Below are 19,128 nucleotides of genomic sequence, written 5' to 3' on the forward strand. Positions count from 1 at the left end.
GATTTGCGCTCCCAGAGAGACTGGGAGGGTTTTGCCTGCTGTATCCTACCTTGGGTTGGAGACAGCTCAGTGCGCATGCCGGTGTGGCTGTCCTAAGGCAGCAGTCCAAACCGGCATGCGCACTGATAGCAGTGTCCACCACTACCGCCTCTGGCGCCGCCATAGCGATGGACCCGCCCCCCAAGACTCAACCTTCAGATGATAAATAAAAAGATAATAAATATGTTTTATTATCGTTTTATTTTTCACGTTTTGAGGCTGCTTGCGGGGGGGGGGGGATGTTCCGTCGCCATAGCTGATCACCTCTTTCCCATTCGCACAAAGAATTTGCACTATTCACAGCACTTCTGTTGGTAGTATCGCTATAATACCTGCAAATAAAATTCACACAGCGGAGCCATACTGCAGAAATACCTGTCAATTCGCACCACTGCCAACCTTGAATGTACATGAATATACCAGGATGTGAGCCCTAAGCTCCACCTTGGTGGTATGTGTAATATACACAATCATGCACATTAGTAAGGAAGGGAGATCCAAATTATCTAATACAAAATATTTCATAGTTTTCTCTGTTATGTACAATACTTACATCTTTTCTCAAGCTAACAGATGTTTACAACAAAATACGTTAACTCTTCTCACGTCCTTCAACATATTTTTGAAAATGTCTACTATACTAAGAATATTTCCTCTATAACGCACCAGTGGAAAGTAGCAGTCATCAAATTAACGCGCAAACACTTACAAAATGTATTTCCAGCCTTTTGAATTTTTTTATATTCTATTACCCAAGTAAAATGCATTTTGGGGTGTTGATAATTAAAACATACAAAAAGCAAAATGGCTTTGCCTACTCTTTCATATTGGTAAACCTCAGACCTTTTGGGTTTGCCAGTGATTTCTGTATCATTACTCAAATAATTTCCTCAAGCCAAGTTCAGAAAAGAATAAGTGCAAATTACAGCCATTTTCAATAACTTATACTAAGCAGCCAATAAAACTTAAATTCAGCGAGTCCTAAATTGTGTATAAATGGCCAAATTCTCAAAGATATTTCTGTACTTATTTAATTTATATATTTATTTATGCATTTATTGAGTTTGTATGGCGCAACAGCTACCCAGAAGGGTTTCCCGGCGCCTTGGATGTGTGCTCAACTAGGAAGGGACACTAGGATGTTAAATCAAGTATGGGAATCTGGGGACCACAAACTTAGCCTGATTCAGTGAGTGAAGGTTACGAGTTGGAATGTATTTATTGACCAGTTTACATAAGTAGCCGGGAGCCGTCCCCATGTTAATTTTGAACATGAAACATAGCGCTTTAATTTAGATCGATTGCCCATCTTGAGCCAGTGTAATTTGTGAAGATGGTCGGAGATGTGCGTCCCCTTGGGGAGGCGAAGAAGCACCCTGGCTGCCGCATTTTGGATGACTTGCAGCCGCTGAGTGGCCTCTTTGTTAGTACCTAGATATAAGATGTTCCCGTAATCCAGTCTTGAGCCAATGAGGGCCTGGCCTACTGTCTTTTGCGCCTCTTCAGGCAGCTGCCAAAGAATTTTCCTTAGCCATTTTAAAATGGCGAAGCAGATAGAGGCAACTTTTACAGTTTGTCTTCGATCATAATGTCCGAATTGCGAACAGACTGCACTGGTAACGGGGTTGGACCCATTTCAGTAGGCCAATGTAAAGGACCCCAGAGCTCTTTTTGGTTTCCAAGAATAAGCAGTTCAGTTTTATCGCCATTAAGTTTCAATTTATTGGTGTGCATCCATTCCGCAATCCTTTGAAGACCACTAAGAAGGGGAGACACCTCAGTCTTTTCTGCTGCTGATAAGGAGAAGACAAGCTGAGTATCATCCGCATAGGAAAATATTGTGAGGCCTGCCTCCTCTGCTATTTCCGCTAGTGGACTGATGTAGATATTAAAAAGCAGCGGGCTTAAGATTGAACCTTGAGGCACTCCATAAAGGGAGGTCAGAGTGCTTGAGTTATTGTTTTTAGTAAACACTTGAAATGACCTGTTGGACAGAAAGCTCTCTAGTCATTTCCGGGCTGTGCTTCACACCCCTTTCCTTTCCAGAGTCTGGATAAGAGTTACATGAGAGATGGTATCGAAGGCGGCAATCAGATCTAATAAAATGAGTGCCACCGTGCCACCCTTGTCCAGGCTCTGACGGATAGATTCAGTCACTCCCAGGAGTGTGGATTCGGTTAAATATCCAGCTCTGAACCCGGATTGTGACGGGTGCAGAAGATTGTTGGTGTTAACAAATTCCTCCAATTGATTGTTCACATGCTTTTCCATAATTTTGGAAAAGATCGATAGAAGTGAAACAGGGCGGAAGTTTGAGAAGACCTCTGGATCCCCATTCTCTTTCTTAAGTAGCGGTAGGACCATAGCATGTTTCCAGGGGTCCTGTACCACTGCTTCCTTCAGTGATGTGTTGAGCAGCACTCTGATTACATTTAAGATGCGCAGGTCTAGTTGTTTTAAGATCTGGACCGGGATGGGATCATTAGGTGAGCCTGATCTAGTGCTTTTTAAAATCTCCGTAAAGGATGCAAGATCTAATTATTTCCAGCTAGTGAGCAGATTCCTAGGTGAATCTCTCGGCTCATTGAGTCTGTTAGAGATCATTAAGGTAGGGATGGGGCTCAGGTCATCGGTTCCCCTGACCTCAGCGTACATTTTGGAGATTTTATCATTAAAATAGTTAGCTAATAAGTTGCATTAACTGGAGGACAGCTTGGGGGGTTCAGGTTGGTGTGCTGCACCCGCTAAATCCTTTACTATTTTAAAAAGAAGTCTAGGATTATTTAAAATAATGGGACATCACTCCTCCCCTTCCTCTCTCTGCGTAGGGCTTAGTAACATTGCCGCGTGGATGTACGAAAACAAACTAAAATTGAACGGGGGGAAAACAGAGCTCCTCTTGTTTGGCCGTAATACTACCTTTTGGGGGCCTCAACATTGGCTGACGCAAATGAGCTCCCTCCCCGTTCCTTCTAGAACAGCACGAAATCTTGGCATAATTTTTGATGACCAGTTATCTATGAAGCACCACGTGGTTAAAACCTCCTCTACCTGCATCACTATCATCAAGTGGCTTAGAAAGACCATTTGGATGCTTCTGCAGGAGACATAGAAAACCGTAGTCCAGGCCTTAATTACCTCTAGACTGGACTACGGCAACATTCTTCTCCTGGGGCATGCAAAGAGGTGACTCGTAAATTACAGACAGTCCAGAATATGGCGGTCCGGCTGCTCTGTAAACTTCCTAATAAATCCTCCACTTCTAATTCTCTACGTAACCTGCACTGGCTCCATATTGAAAGCCGCACGAAATTCAAGGCCCTCTGCTTTATGCACAGAATCAATGCAGGTCGGGCCGCACTCTACCTTAGCACTTTAGTTCACCAGTACTGTCCACCTCATACTCTTCGTTCATCCAATCAGCATAGGTTCCAGGTCCCCAGGGTTAAAAGAGCCAGAATGGGTGGTCGCTCTTTCTCGTGTCTGGCTCCCTCCCTCTGGAACTCTCTTCCCTTATCTCTGCGTACTGAATCTTGTTATCTCAAGTTCCGCAGAGAGGTTAAAACTTAATTATTTAACCAATAACTGCCTTCCCGTATTCTTCAGTTGGTTCTCCCCCTTAATCTGGTCCTTAGCGCCGGGAAACCTCCGGGTAGCTGTGCGCTCTATAAACTTAAATATAATAATAATAATAATAATAATTTTGTGCGGCCAGAATTTTTTTTTCCATAAAATTTGATTTTCTAACTTGCAGGATAGTTGATAGTCCTTGATGGCTTGTTTATAAGCTTCATTTCCAACCATGTCATAATGTTTCCTCCACTGCCTCTCCAGTCTCTTGCATCTGCTTTTTTCAGTTTTTAGCATCTCCGAGAACCAAGGAGCTGGGGGGTGGCAAGATATAGGCTTGTTCTTTGTAAGTGGAATAATAGCGTCTACAGCTTCCAATAACCATTTATTAATTGTGTTAGTATAAGTGATTTTAGTGCTTTTAAAATGTGGCATCGATTTAATTAATTGAGTATTTCACAAGCATTTGCAATGCAATAGGTCTCGCATTAGGAAAGTTAGAGCTATTGGTCTTGTAAATGACACATTTTTTATTTATGTGTTGGTTTTGAAAATAGCAAAATTAATAGCTTTGTCATTTACAATGCCAATACTTTTATCTTTTGCAAATGTGACACCTATAGCATTTGTAATGCAACATGTTTTGTATTTACGTGACTTAGATGTATTGATATTACAAATAACAATGGCTACATTTTTTTAAATAATTAATACTTAAATAAAAGTTATTGTAATTTATAATGGCAATAGCTTAAACTTTTGTAAATAACTTTTGTGAAGATTATGTTCAGTGTATTTTATTGCGACGAAAATCCAAGAACAGAAGTGAAATATTAACATCTTTTTGTGACATTTGTAATAAAGCTTGAAACATTGAGAGAACATATTTGAACCAGTTGTTGTTGAATGGTTGCACAGATTGATACTGTGGTGGCGCTGAGTGATGTTGTGGCGACGAGTGATGCTGTGGCGATCAGAGATGCAGTGGTAGCGCATAGAGATGTTGTGGTGCCCCTGAGTGATGCTGTTGTGCCCCTGAGTGATGCTGTTGTGCCCCTGAGTGATGCTGTGGTGCCCCTGAGTGATGCTGTGGTGGTGCCATAGATAGAGTGAGGGCGATAGATAGCTAGAGGGAGGGCGATAGATAGCTAGAGTGAGGGCGATAGACAGATAGAGAGGGCAATAGATAAATAGAATGAGGGCGAGAGATAGAGTGAGGGCGAGAGATAGAGTGAGGGCGAGAGATAGAGTGAGGGCGAGAGATAGAGTGAGGGCGATAGATAGAGTGAGGGAGATAGATAGAGTGAGGGCGATAGATAGAGTGAGGGCGATAGATAGAGTGAGGGCGATAGATAGATAGAGTGAGGGCGATAGATAGATAGAGTGAGGGCGATAGACAGATAGAGTGAGGGCGATAGATAGATAGATAGAGTGAGGGCGATACATAGATAGAGTGAGGGTGATACATAGATAGAGTGAGGGCGATACATAGATAGAGTGAGGGCGATACATAGATAGAGTGAGGGCGATACATACATAGAGTGAGGGCGATAGATAGATAGAGTGAGGGCGATAGATAGATAGAGTGAGGGCGATAGATAGAGTGAGGGCGATAGATAGATAGAGTGAGGGCGATAGATAGATAGAGTGAGGGCGATAGATAGATAGAGTGAGGGCAATAGATAGAGTGAGGGCGATAGATAGAGTGAGGGCTATAGATAGAGTGAGGGCTATAGATAGAGTGAGGGCTATAGATAGAGTGAGGGCGATAGATGGATAGGATGAGTAAATGGATGGATGGGATGATGGATAGATGGAGTGGCCAGCGAGCAGACAGAGTGGATGTATATTGCTTGTATAAAGCATGTTGAATGGATGATTGAATGATGGATTGATATAAATTGCAGAATGGCTGAGCAGACATACTAGACTACGGTTTGTTTGGCTGCATGGGAGGATATTGCAGACTGGGCGGAACAATGACAAACACTGGAATGAGACTGCATGCTGGATGAATGCATGAATACGAACACCAATACATCTATGACAGACGGTCAGAAACACTTGACGGATGAACATTTGTATGGATGTAGGTGTGAATGGATGGACAGAGGGGTAAATGGGCGGATGAATGGATTGAATGGATGGGTGGATAGATAGATGGGCAGACAGATGGGGCACATGTCGCTTTGTCGCTGTAGTTTTCCCGCATAGCGCTGGTGTCCCCCACATACACTTGCTGTGATCCCACGTGCGGCACCGTTGGCGCCTCGCACGGTCTGGAAACACGCAGGTGCCTTGATCTCACCCGGCGCATCAAGGCGCCTCAGCTTTGAAGTGAGCACAGGGGCAGGCGTAGTCTTGTGAGCAGGCCGACGCCCCTCCCTGCAGCAGCCTCGCAGACTCAACCTGCCTGCACCGAGTCTCCGCTCTGAGGTCAGGCGCTTCGAGGAGGCTCAGCGGCTGCAGGTGCTTTAAGGTGACGAAACATTTTTATGTCAGTGATAAAGTGCCGGACCACGCCCAGCTAACGGGGCACGAGGAGCAGAGGGACTCGTCTCTGAACTCCCGCGCATGGCAGTCACTCCTTAGAACGCCAAGGGAGGTTACTTGTCGCCTGCATCCCTGAACCTAAGGCTTTATTTTCTTGTTCAGTTAAACCAGCCAGCGCCTGGAGGTAGTTCACTTTTCATATTTAGTGATACTTGCGCCTCTCGCTCCTCCCTTTAATAACAACGTCCTCACTATCTTTGTCACTCACACACGGCGTCGGCTGTCTCACCATCCCGGTGTTTACTTCCACGGTCAGCGCATCCAAGTACTCAGTCCTTCAATTTGTTCCTCGTGCCCTCGCTCCAGCTATCCACTCACTTCCTTACTCAGCTCATGCTCACTCGCTCACTTGCTCACACGCTCGCTAACCTCATGTACTCCATCACTGATTCGCTCACTCATGCCATACACTCACTCCTTCACTCGCTTACTCAGTCGCTTCCCTAGCCTACTCGCCATGCCCTCACTCACTCTCAGTCGGTAGCTCAGTTAGTCAAACCACTCGCAGACCTGAAAACAATTATTGGATAATTTTACAGAGAGCGCCTCTGCAATTTGGTTCTGGTGTCTGACCGGACAAATGGCCCTCTTCTCCAGGAAGCTCCTAGTTCCAGTTTACTCTGTTTCTCACCGGATGACCTCTGACTCTCGGGCCCAGCCCAGTGCCAGCTTACAAGGGCCACAAGGCGCTGCCTCGTCGGCCAGCATCCGAAAGGCACCCCTTTAATCCTCGGGGCTGATCTGGGTCGGACCAGGCTACAGCGCAATCTGACCGTGCTAGCATGGTTAGTCCGGCAGGGCGACGTGAGCGAAACCGAAACCTTCCATGGGGCGGGACTTCCGTCTTCGGAAGCCCGCGCCCACGGAGAGAAGCAGTGCTGGTGACGCGGGGCTCCCATGCCCGAGGGAGAGCCCCGCGGAGGCTGCAGAAGTTTAGAATGGCGGTAAGTGGGGCTTTGGGGGGAGGGCGCTTGTATGTATGCGGCGGCGGTGGCGGCGGCGGGAGGGGGGTTTCTGTATGTGTGTGCGTGCGTGTGTGTAGGTGCGCTCCTGTGTGTGTGCGGCGGGGGTGCCGGTGAGTGGGGGGAAGTAGGGGGGGTGCGTGCGCGTGTGTGTGTGTGTGCCTTCCTGCCTGCGTGTGCGGATTGGTGTCACTACAACGCAGGCTATTACAACGCCTGCTGTTACAACGCGATTTTTACATCGCATACCACTACAACGCATAGTGCTTTTAGGCGCTGGATAGTGAATTATTTAATTTACTATTCCAACTCCAGTCCCCGTGGATAGTAGGGAAGGTGTTGGATAGTAAATTAAATATATTCCCTATCCTAGAGCGCCCCCCAGCGCAATGCGTTGTAATGGTTTGCGTTGTAATGGTTGCGATGTAATGGTAGTGCTTTGTAATAAATGCGTTGTAAGTGATGTTCCCCGCGTGTGCATGTGTGTATGTGTGTGTTCAGGGAATCTGTGGCAGGGGATGTGCACGCGCCGGGCTGGGCGTGCACACACCGCAATGCACGTTACAAGCAGCCAAGGCGCCAAAGCGCGCCCACGAGGTCAAATCTCCGGCAGGAGAAGCGCGTGTCAGTCTGCTGTTCACATTCCCCCAAAAGTGATAACATAAGTTGTCGAGCCCTAGACAGCAAAGCTTCGCTTTGTTTTCGTCTAGGCTCGACCTAAAAACTGACCAGATAATGGTCTGACCAGAGTAACGGCAACGAGGGCTCACACGTTAAGTTATCAATATTAGAAAAAAACGGGTCAAGCAAGTGTCCTGCCTTGTGCATGGGTCCTGAATTACATAAGCGCAGATTAAGAGCTTCCAAGTCTGATACCAAATTTAAACTCGCCGAGAAGTTTAAATCCTCAAGGTCTAGGTTAAAATCTCCTAAGATGGAGAAGGTGGAGGCTTCCAATAAATAAGGGGAGATAAAATCTGGACGTGCAGCCACTCATTCTCCTGCTGTTCCTGGGGGCTGGTAGATCAACATCCCTGAGAGAGTATACTGGGGTGTAAGGGTTAGTTTAAAAAGGCCTGCTTCACAATAATTTCATTGCATATCTTCCAATTTACAGCTAAATTATTTTTTAAAAATGATACCAAGACCTCCCTCGATTCTATTCTTATGATCTCCACGAATGATAGTATACTTAGGCGGGAGTGCTATAGCTATGTCTGGACCAGAGCTGTCATTAAGCCAAGTTTCTGTCAGAAAAATGGCATCAGGCTGTATATCATTTAATAAGTTGTGGATGTCTTCTTTATGTTTCGGTAATGATCTACAGTTAGTGCTGAGAAATTTGAAGACTCTAGGTTTAATCACCCTTTCCTGTGGATTAGCGTTATTATGCAACCTAGTTTCTCCTGGTGTTCTCTGCCCACATTGAGAAAAAGAAAAGTTACATTCAGGACAAGGAGGTGAAGAATCCTCAAGATTTAACAATTTACAGTACTGCTGGCAGTTCGCCCTTAAATTAGTAAGATCTCCGTGTGAGTACCTTATTGGAATCGAGTAACGGGCAGGAAGGGTGGCCCCTGGTCCCGGTCGAGCGCGGGCGGGCGCAGACGGGTTTGCCTTTGGCGCGTCTTCGGCACGTCGCCGGCACGCCCGCTGCACACGTCCGCTGCGCATCGAGCTCAGGGGTCAACTAAATACTGTTCCAGAAGTATTCCCGCCCCCTGTCCTCTAACCCGGAATATAGTCGATCTGTCCCGCCTTCACTCCCTGTGGAGTTGGGGGACTGGACTGTGGGTATCTGAGGAGCAGAGCGCGGCGGTAAGTCACTCATGAACTGTTAAAACAGAGCCCTCAGTGACGCAACAATTTTTAAAACAGGTTCCTACAGAGCTTTAAAAGTGCAACATAGCAAATTTACATTTGGTCATACCGTAGCGCCAGTACATAGGCAAGCGCGAAATAAGTTAAACTTCAATGAGTAAATTAAGGTTGTTTACGGGGACAAAGTCCTCATGAATGCAAACACAAATGTAGAGGTAAGCAGAGATAGAACACGAATGTTCAGTCAAGACTACCCAAGGGGCAGAAAGTGGTACACATAGCTAGTTCTTTGCTGGCCCTGGAACTGTTTCTGCAGCCCTTAGTTTCAAGGCTCATGAAAGCAGCAGCTTGACAAGAAACAAAAGAGGATTCTAAGACTACAGTTACTTTCTCAATTGTGCACTCCCTGCCTTTCCCCTACTTCCTTAGCAGGACTTCACAGAACTTTGGGGAGAAAACCTCTGAAAAGAGTGTGAAAAGCCTGATCGAAAGTGAAAAACTGCACAAAATCACTTCTGCTAGCTATAACAATTTTGTGAGTAAACATTCATGAAATTGTATCCACAATTTAGAAAATTACTTACATATTTTCCCAGAACTAACGAAGATATGAAATTGAATAAAGCAAAGCATCCAAAAATCCATCCAACTATAGTATTGCTAACACCTTTCTTCGCAGCCTGCATGGGGGACACATAAAAACAATAAAACGAAGAGCATGAACAGCAGAGATAGTTGGGGTTGCAATGAGCAAGTGTGAGATCGCTAGATGATTAAGCAAATATGGACTGCTTGATGTAAAAAGGAACCACTTACCTCCTGAGGAAAAAAGGGGGCCATGATAGAGTAGATAATCATTGAACTAAAGTTAATTGAAGCACAGGAGATCAGGGTAAAAATCTGTGTTCTTGAAAGCTTTCCAGATTCCTCATTGAACTCATCTGGTCTTAGACTGTCTGAGAGAAAAATAATGAAATTGGAAATAGTGAGATCCAGGAATACAACAAAAGGAGGTGGCAGGTTATTACCTTCCACATAGATTAATATTTGAGGACCTTGTGAAGCTGGTGCCAATGAGAATTTAGGGATTAGTAGCACGGACACAAATCAACAGGCCCTTGTAAGAGAAAAATGTGTGTTAAGTATTTAAAAAAGCACCAGATAAAAATAATGTCAAGAAATAAAATAAAAAAATGCCAACATTATTTAGTAAAATAAAAAAAATTATAAGTAAAACAGCACCAAAAAGGTCAAGAAGGTATAATGTTTTAAAGTTCAAAAGTCACAAATCCTTAAGAACTGCAAAGTGCTACTGAAGGTCAAACAGCAAAGGTCCCTAGGTGTATTTTAAGGTTCCATCTGATGGAATGCAGGCCCTGTAAACTTACGGAATTACTATGGTCAACAGTTTTACATTTATATTTCTGAAATCATTTAGATCCTGGTGGATGATCCGGCAGTCCACCAGAGGTGCTGAACTCATGACCTCCACAACACAGGGAGAGAACAGTATCCACAAGTCACAGTGCAGACAGCGGTGCCGGTGATGGCGTTGTTGGGCATACCAAGGGGTGGTGTGAAGCAAGACGGTGCGGGTGCGGGTGCGGAGTGCCCACAGATCATGATGCAAGCAGCAGCTCGGTGGCGACTTAGGGCGGCGGCGTAGATGAGACTAGGGTTGCAGTGCAAAGTATGGCGATGCCCTCTGTGGTGCCTTCAGGTCACAGACCCTGTAGCAGCGGCGTTGACAGCGTTGGGTTACCCTTTTCCTCTGGGGCAAATTAAACATCCAGTTCCAGAAGCCGGTACCCAGAAGAAGTTGAAGTCTTTGATTTCCCTGAGCCTTCCAACAGAAGGTAAGCTCTACATCAAGCCCATGGAGATACTTAGAATGCAGAAAGAACAGCCAGCCCAAGACAGAAGCAGCAACTGCAGGCCAACCCAGCAAAGCACACAGAAAAGTGGTAGTCTCTCCTCACAGCTCTTCCAGCTCTTCTTTCTGGCAGGTTCCTTAGTCCAGCAGTAATCTAAAGTTCTGGGGTCAGGGCCCAAATACGTATACCCCATTTTCTTTTGAAGTTGGCAGAAACAAAGTTCCACTGGCATACATAATCCAGTTCTGCCTGGCTCAGGCCAGGCTCACTCCAGGGTATGGAGATGGCATGTGGAAGATAGACACAGTCCATTCAGGCGCACGCAACAACTCCTCCCACAACTCTAAATGCAGCCAGGTCTATTCAGGCTGGTATGAGTCTCTCAGGAAAGGCGGGACACAACTCAACCATCCCTGGTGTCTATGTAGTGTGAATGCACAAACCAGCCTCTGTCAGTCTAAAACCCAGACAGTGAATACAAAACAGGCAGAGGCACATAGGATGGTAGACAAGAACATACTCACTTTCTAACTGTAGCATTTTGAAACACATAATATAAAAATCATCTTCACTAAAAGATGTACTTTTAAAGCCTGAGTTCATCCCAACCTCCATTTTTCTATCTTGTCCGAATGGAAAATTATGCTTGTAAGATGTTACAAAGCAACTCTCATGTCAGCCAATGGGACAGATAGCCTTGCAATAGTGAAATACGAAATACGCAGTTGTTCACTATCTGGACAAGTAAAACACACCAGGACATGTCCTACCTTTCACATACACAACACCCTACAAATGGGGTACCTTGGGCCTACCTGAGGGGTGCCTTAAAAAGAGAAAAGGTAAGGTATGGGCATGGTAAGTGGGTGCACTTGCCACGTTGACATGGCAGCGAAAACTGCGTGTGACACTGCAGTGGCAGGTCTGAGACACCTTTGACATGCTGCCTGTGTGGGTGGCACAATCAGTGCTGCAGGCCCACTGTCAGCATTTGGTTTACATGCTCCTGGGCAGACACGGTGCACTGTACTAGGGACTTGTAAGTAAATCAAATAAGCCAATCATGAAAACACCAATCCATAAGGACAATTTAAATGGAGAGCATATGCACTTTAGCACTGAATAGCAGTGTTAAAGTGCCCAGAGTCATAAAACCAAAATAAAGCAGGGTCAAAAATAGGAAGCTAAAAGTCTGGGGGTGAACCTGCTGAAAAAGCCAAGTTTAACACTTTTCCTGTGCTCGTCTAATGGCAACTTGACATATAAGGCACTTCTAAAGATATGGAGTATGGTGAGTTCATGAGGCTGTACAGGGTACGCAAAGATGTATCTGTCCATATGAGGCTCCAAAGGTTTTGCTTATGAGGCGACACTGGCCAAATTAGGCTATACACTTGTGATTATGAGGCATATTAGAATGTACATGAACATATGGGGCTGAACTGGTTATATGAAAGACAAGCATTGGCTAAGTAAATAGGTCTGGCGTTTGACAGTGAAAGTATTTGGTATTAGTTGGGTGACCTTGTGCATTGCCCTCAGACAGGGCTGGACTGGGATCGCAAACCAGCCCTGGCAATTACGTCTGACCGGACCCCCGAGTTGGATGTAATTGCCATGGCTAGAGCACTGCTGCGGTGCTTTTGTTGAAAGGGGTTGATTTTGTAGCATGGCTGCAAAACCAGCCCACAGTAACAAAACCGGCCCCCACTCTTCTGGCCCACTAAGGAAAAGCCAAGTGCCTGCTACAGACAGTACAGCCCTGCCCTCAGATGTCCTACGACGAAAATACCATAATGAAGTAACATCTTGGGCTGAAGCAGGGTAAAGGAAGCTGTAGCCTCAACAAAGAGTGTTATGAAAAGGATTCAGAAGATTAAGTTTATTAAGTGATGAACTTAAAAGATATGCACCACAAAATAGTGCATAGCAGATACATTTGACAAAAAGCTAGTACATTTGCTGCATTTTAAGAAAACCTGTGTACCAATATCTTTACTTTATGAGTAAACAAAGTTATAAACACAACAACACAATCATGACAGCAGAGTGAATCAAATAAATACCCACGGTCAATTAGAGAAGAGCAACATGCCTTAATGACAGTCTTAGGCATTAAAACATCAACACTTACTAAACATAAAAGCCATAAGTCATCAAGTAAAATATGTTGTGCCAGCAAAAAACACTCGAAATGACAAGTTACACATCTTGATGCATCTGCAGTCTAACAAACAACTTGAGCCCAGTTCAAACCTTATAGGAGAGTGATGGGACAATGTAACTATTCTTCAAATGCCACAGCCTTGATGAAAGCCAGTGCCTAAATGGGGTTGACACAAAGCCCACTCAGTAACTTTCTGTAGTTCTTTATAGTGTACTTGTTTAAATGATTAATGCCATGAGGTCTCTCAAAATCGAAACCTGCCTTTACCCAGACCTAGAAAATCCTAGAAAATGGCAATTTGGGTTCTTGTCCTGCCCATAGCACTATATATTTACAAATAACACAGGTACAGAAAACTGCACAAAAAGCGTGCTGCAACCAGTGCACAAAGATGACTCACTGAGTTAAGTGCTCCCTCTTAATATGTGTGGCAAGTGGGTCATGACATGAGCTAGAATCTTAACCTGGCCAAGAAGGAGTATATCTTGACAAGGTTGACAAATTGCACACTGTGCAATTAGCTAATACAAGTATTAGTTATTTCCAGAAAAATGTCAAAACTCCAGTAAGTTCTGTATGAAACAAGTTATTTTTAATATTACTCTGCACAAGGAATGGTTGGAGGTCATGGCTTGTGAGCAGTACAATATTGTCATGTCTCGAGGTGATACGGTGTTCACATGCCTACAAAGCCAGTAAGTATGTGATGACCTTGTTGCATTAAATGCAGATTACAGTCTCAGGCCATGCTTTGTGTGTACAGTGCAAAGTGCCTGGATGTGGTGTGCTATTGATATGCAGCTAGATATTGTTTTTAATTAGGGTAAAGGTGTATCAGCTCTAGGAAAACATAAAAACATGATATAGCTGGATCAACGTTATACTACTTATAATATTGGCAAAACACTGATTTGTATAGTTGAAAGGACATCCTAATTATGAAGACTGCGACTATGGTGAAACTCCGAATCAAAGGTGAACATATTTTGCAATGCATGTAGTTGATAATAGTTAACTATACTTGTTACCTAGAATATCTAGAGAGCAAACATATAAGTAACCTGTAAACTCCTGAAGTTCAACCAATGCCCAAGTTCTTCAATCAATACTAAGCTACTACGTATGTGCCAACATTTTTAAACTGGGAAGTGAGAGATTCAAAGGAGGGAGTGTATTATCGTTTTTTTTCACGGAGGGGAAAGATGGCAGCCGCTTAGTGATTGTGGGCAGTGGTGACAGGCTCGAGCTGATGACCCTACGATAACCAGCCTACCCGATGGAGAAACTGATTTAGCAGATCAACAGATCTAACAGACTCTATCTGCCTTATACCCACCCCCATTGATCCCCTTTCGATCCCCCTGCTCCAGATGCTTGTGAGGCTGTATCGGCGCAATATTTGGAGGGCCCTTTTCGCAGCTGCAGCTTCACGCTCACTCAAACGCCTGGTTGGGGACTGCCTGCGGAAGCTTCTTGTGAAGTTGATCAAGGAAATTGGCAGCGACGGAGAAGTGTTGGAGATGGCTCCGAAAGTTATGTCAGCGGCAGCGTCGAGGGCGGCTGTAGCGGCGGCGTCCCGTAAGGCGTGTGTGGAGCGTGCAGCGAAGGCAGCGGCACTTACCGGGAGTCCCTCGCTGCAATCATGTAAACTTCTCTCCCCGGAACCGGACCCTGACCTAGACCAGCCTACACCACCACTCAGAAGGGGAAGAGGCGGAGCCTCAACCAAGGAGCGGCCGGCGGGTCCCTCGGTAGTCGAGCTCCTGCAGAGGGCGAAAGGCTTGAAGGATTCAACGAAGGACGTGGTAAATGATTCGGTGGGACCGGGACTGGAAAGCAATGTTGGAAACAACGGGGGCAGTTCCCTGTATGACGAGGTGAGGCAAGTAGCTATGCAGGAGGTCCCTCTACAAAGCAGTTACGAGTGCAGCATTGGGGAAAGGAATAGACTGGCTGACATTGGTCTGCCCCTATGCCCCTTCTCCCTCCCCCAGTGATTATCCCCTCTGAAATATCTGAAAAGCCTGCTGGTGCAAGTGGTCTGTCCCCTGTAGTACAACTAGGGGCGACAGATGAAGGCAGTGTAAACAAGAGTGAGGGGGGAGTGCTGGGGACTCTGCAGGCGCCGGATTGGGGGCACAGAATGCCGGATACTCTCAGTCACAAAAGTCTGGCAACCAGCCCCTAGCAGGTTCTACAGAGAGTATATCACTCGAGCCGGAAGAGCACAAGGATAAAGAGGAGGAGGAAAAAGAGCCTAGCGATTGCTTTTATTCACTATCTGAAAGAGCGGAATGGTCTGACGACATAATAAGTACATCGTAAGGGGGAAGTAGCCTAGATTCAGATGGGGAGGATAGCGAGGCGGAGACCTCTCAAACAGCTGTAAAATCTGTACAGCAGGAAGGTATGCTGAATATGGGGGCTAATAGTAAGGGCAGAAGGGAGCCGGCCCAGGACTATTCACCAGCTACCCCTTCGCCAAGATCAAAGGAGGCATTTATAGCAGAGGAAGGTACCACCCCGACGCTAGATACAATACATCAGGCCATTTTGGCTCATAGAGAAGAAACAAGGCAAGATAGCCGGAAGGCCCAAGCAGGGATGAGGAAAATGCAGGGCGTTGTGAGTAAGCTATCAAAGGCATTTTGTAATTTGGGCAACAGAGTGTCAAACTTGGAGGAAAGGATTGTTGAAACAGAAGCGCATGCATCTAAGGCCACGTCTATGGTTGAGGCTCAGTGTGCGCAGATTAGAGACATTGGGCCCGATTCACAGAACGAACTTAAGACAAAAACCTAAACTTACTACTTTTAGTATTCACAGAAGTTAGGATTTTGTCTTAAGTTTGTCTTAAGACAGACTTAAGACAAAATCCTAACTTCTATGAATACCAAAAGTAGTACATTTAGGATTTTGTCTTAAGTTCGTTCTGTGAATCGGGCCCATTCAGTGGAAACTAGAAGAGTCCGAAAATAGGCAGAGACTAAATAATCTTTGAGTGCTGGGTGTGCAGGAGGGTCTCGAAGGGTCTGATGCTAGACGATATGCAATCGATCTCTTTAAAGTGGCCTTCCTGGAATTCTCAGAATGGAATTGGGCCGCAGAGATCCAAAGGGCACACCGCATTCAGCTGAAACTTGGCGCACCGGCAAAAGTTGGGGATAGACCAGAGGCTCTATTCGGTTTTTTGGGAAACTTCCTGTTGCAGCGGGCGATCAATGAAAAGTCAAGGCCGGATGCCAAAAGATCAAGTGGTGGGGTCACGTTTTTCGTTCGCCCCGACTTCTGCCATGTAACAGTGGAGAGGCGCTGGAGGCTGAGACAGCTTATTAAACCATTCCAAGATAAGAAAATACAGGTGTTTTTGGTCAATCCAGCTCAATTGAAAATGATGAACAATGGTACTATCCTCTACTTTGCATCAGAGATTAAGGCCAAAGAATTTCTTGACTCCTTGGACAAATAAAGAATGGTATACTGTCTTTGCAGGGACTAAGATATAGTGCATTTTGATTTTCTGGGCAATTAGAGCTGCGCTATGGTTTATTTTTCCAATAGATGGGGGGACCAAGGGGATGAGAAATTGGTATTGTGTCTGAACATACATAACAAGTTAAGGGGTGGAGTGGGAATAGGGTATTGCAATTAGGAGTTATTTGTGAGGGTTTTCTCTTTTAGGTCAGGTATGATAACGTTTCTTTTTTTAAAAAAATTATTTGATGATTTAAGGGTCTCGATAGGATTTGATATGCATGCTGAGGTAGCCACTGTCCACTCTCACAGCATACATCATATGCACAGACTTTTGTCTGAGCGTCCCAGGGAGGTGGAAGGGAGTATTAAGCCAGGGAGGGTATGTGGGGTTAGGGGTGGTGGAAGGGTTGGAGGGGGGTTGGAGTGCTCTCTTAAGGGGAGAAAAAAGATTACCTGGTACTATGGTTTATATTTCTTGACCACTATGCTTTATGTGTCAGTATCATATAGTTTTGGAAGGAGACAGTTGTTGGGTAGTTTTGTACCAAGAAGCAATGGGGAGGCTTAAGATATGCTCTATCAATGTAGGGGGTCTGAATGATTGGTCCAAGAGGCAAAGATTGGGGTATTTTGCAAGAGCAAATCAGTTAGATGTAATTTGTCTGCAGGAGACCCACCTACCATGGGCCAAAAAACATCTATTAAATATCAAAGGCTTTGATTCGTTGGCATGCTCCTCCCAGACATCTACTATAAGAGTGGTGGCAATCCTGGGGAAACCATGTCTGGGAGGCATTGGTCGCTCCTTAGTAGATCCTTGGGGGCGTTGGGTAATCGCCGAACTTAAGTGGGCCCTACGCTGTGCTTAATTTATGGATCCAATCAGGACAACCCAGAACTGTTCGACAATCTAGAAACAGAATTGGCGAATTGGGTAACCCCCTTATTTGCTCCGGGGATTTTAATATCTCTGCTGATCTCAGGGATAGGGATGGGACTAATATTTATAAGGGAAGCAAGCCCAGGGTTTACAAAGCTTTGTATTCTTTGATTGGGTCGTATAGTTTAATAGATTTAATAGTTGTCTGGGGGCATAAAGAGCAACTTCATCCAGGGTTCACATATTTTTCACACCAGCATAAGAAATATATAAGATAATAATATCTCATCTTCAGAAGTGTTGAGGGTGGGGATTAAAAAACTTCCGAAACTTATCTCGGATCATAATCCTTTGGTCTTAATGTATGAAGCGGAGAAAACCCCGAAGATTAGTTCCAGATTGACATTTGAGAGGAGACTTTTGGTCAACCCTAAATTTATAGAGCACTTCAAAAAAATGGGTTGGAGAGTTTTTGATGCAAATAGGTTCAGTGCCTACCGCAATTGCGTGTGGGATGCTTTTAAATCTGGACTAATGGGGAGACGTATAGCTTCTCTGCTATGCAGAGGAAAGTTGACGGGAAAGAACATGCGGATTTGGTTGAGCAGCTTATGAAGGCTGAGGAGTTAAATCTCAGTGAAATTATAGCGGGAAAAGAGACAATTCAAAGCCTACAAAAAATTGTGTACATTAAGGCTGACCTAAATAAATGGATAGCACAGAAAAATGCAGACGAATATCAGGTGCACATGGGCGAAATGTACGAAACAGGGGATGAGGGCGGGAAGCTTCTGGCATTGAAAATCAAGCAGGGATACAGTAGGAATGTTATTTTAAAAATCCATGAAGGAGATCAGGAGTTTGTAGAACCAGCTGATACCCGTAGGGTGTTTAAAAACTTCTATCAACATCTGTATACCGAGGAGGATAGGCCAGCACTGGTAGGATTGGCAGGTCGAAGGCAGGGTGATGTTGGCCATAAGTTATCAGATCAGGATAAATTAATGCTCGAGGCCGACATGACCATAAGCGAAGTGGAAGAAGCTTTGCAAGATTTGGCGGCGGGGAAGGCCTATTGTGGTATACAAGTGCCTGCAGGATGTGTTGGCCCCGCTTATGTTGGATCTATTTAATGGTGTAATGTGCTCTGGAGTAGTTCCCTTTTCCTGGAAAAGCAATAATATTGTTGTCTTTCATAAGAAGGGCAAGGACAAGGAAGAACCAGGCTCTTATCGCCCAATATCCCTCATAAATGCAGACACCAAAATGTATGCGATGGTCTTGGCCAAGAGGTTGGGGGGGATCTTTGGCGGTCTAGTCTCCCCATGGCAGCTCGGGTATGTGCCGGGTCGCGATACCGAGTATCACATCAGGCTGGCGATCACGTTATTTGATGCCCAGGCTGCGTGGGGGGTCAGATCGCAATGATCCTTCTGGACGCGTAAAAGGCCTTCGATTGCGTCACCTTGAGCTATTTGTGGGGGATATTGGAGCGGAGGGGCTTTGGCCCTAATGTTTTGAGGGCTATAAGGGCTATGTATGTCGAGCCAGTAGCAAAAGTCCAATTAATGGGTGATAGCTCTGAGGAAATCAACATAACTCGAGGGACCCGACAGGGGTGCCCCTGCTCGCCAATTTTATTCGCTCTGTACATCGATCCTTTGGTTAGAAGGATCTTAGACTGTGAGAATATTAATCCTGTGGTGTGTAATGGGTTTGAAACTAAATTATTGGCGTATGCAGATGATCTGGCAAAAACAACGCCAGAACCATAGCAGGCTATGG

General features: G+C 45.1%; 1 protein-coding gene across 1 annotated transcript in view; it reads right to left on the reverse strand.

The window, feature by feature from the left end:
• Window positions 1–19,128, reverse strand: part of LOC147668727 (MFS-type transporter SLC18B1-like) — a 1,155,733-nt gene that overhangs the window by 1,110,085 nt on the left and 26,520 nt on the right. The window contains exons 2-3 of the mRNA XM_086948472.1: window positions 9,762–9,901; window positions 9,530–9,625 (exon numbers count right to left, since the gene is read on the reverse strand). Coding sequence (XP_086804598.1) covers window positions 9,530–9,625; window positions 9,762–9,901 — 236 coding nt within the window. The remainder of the gene's footprint in view (window positions 1–9,529; window positions 9,626–9,761; window positions 9,902–19,128) is intronic.

Source organism: Lissotriton vulgaris, unplaced genomic scaffold (genome assembly GCF_964263255.1).
Source record: "Lissotriton vulgaris unplaced genomic scaffold, aLisVul1.2 SCAFFOLD_386, whole genome shotgun sequence".
NCBI lineage: Eukaryota > Metazoa > Chordata > Amphibia > Caudata > Salamandridae > Lissotriton > Lissotriton vulgaris.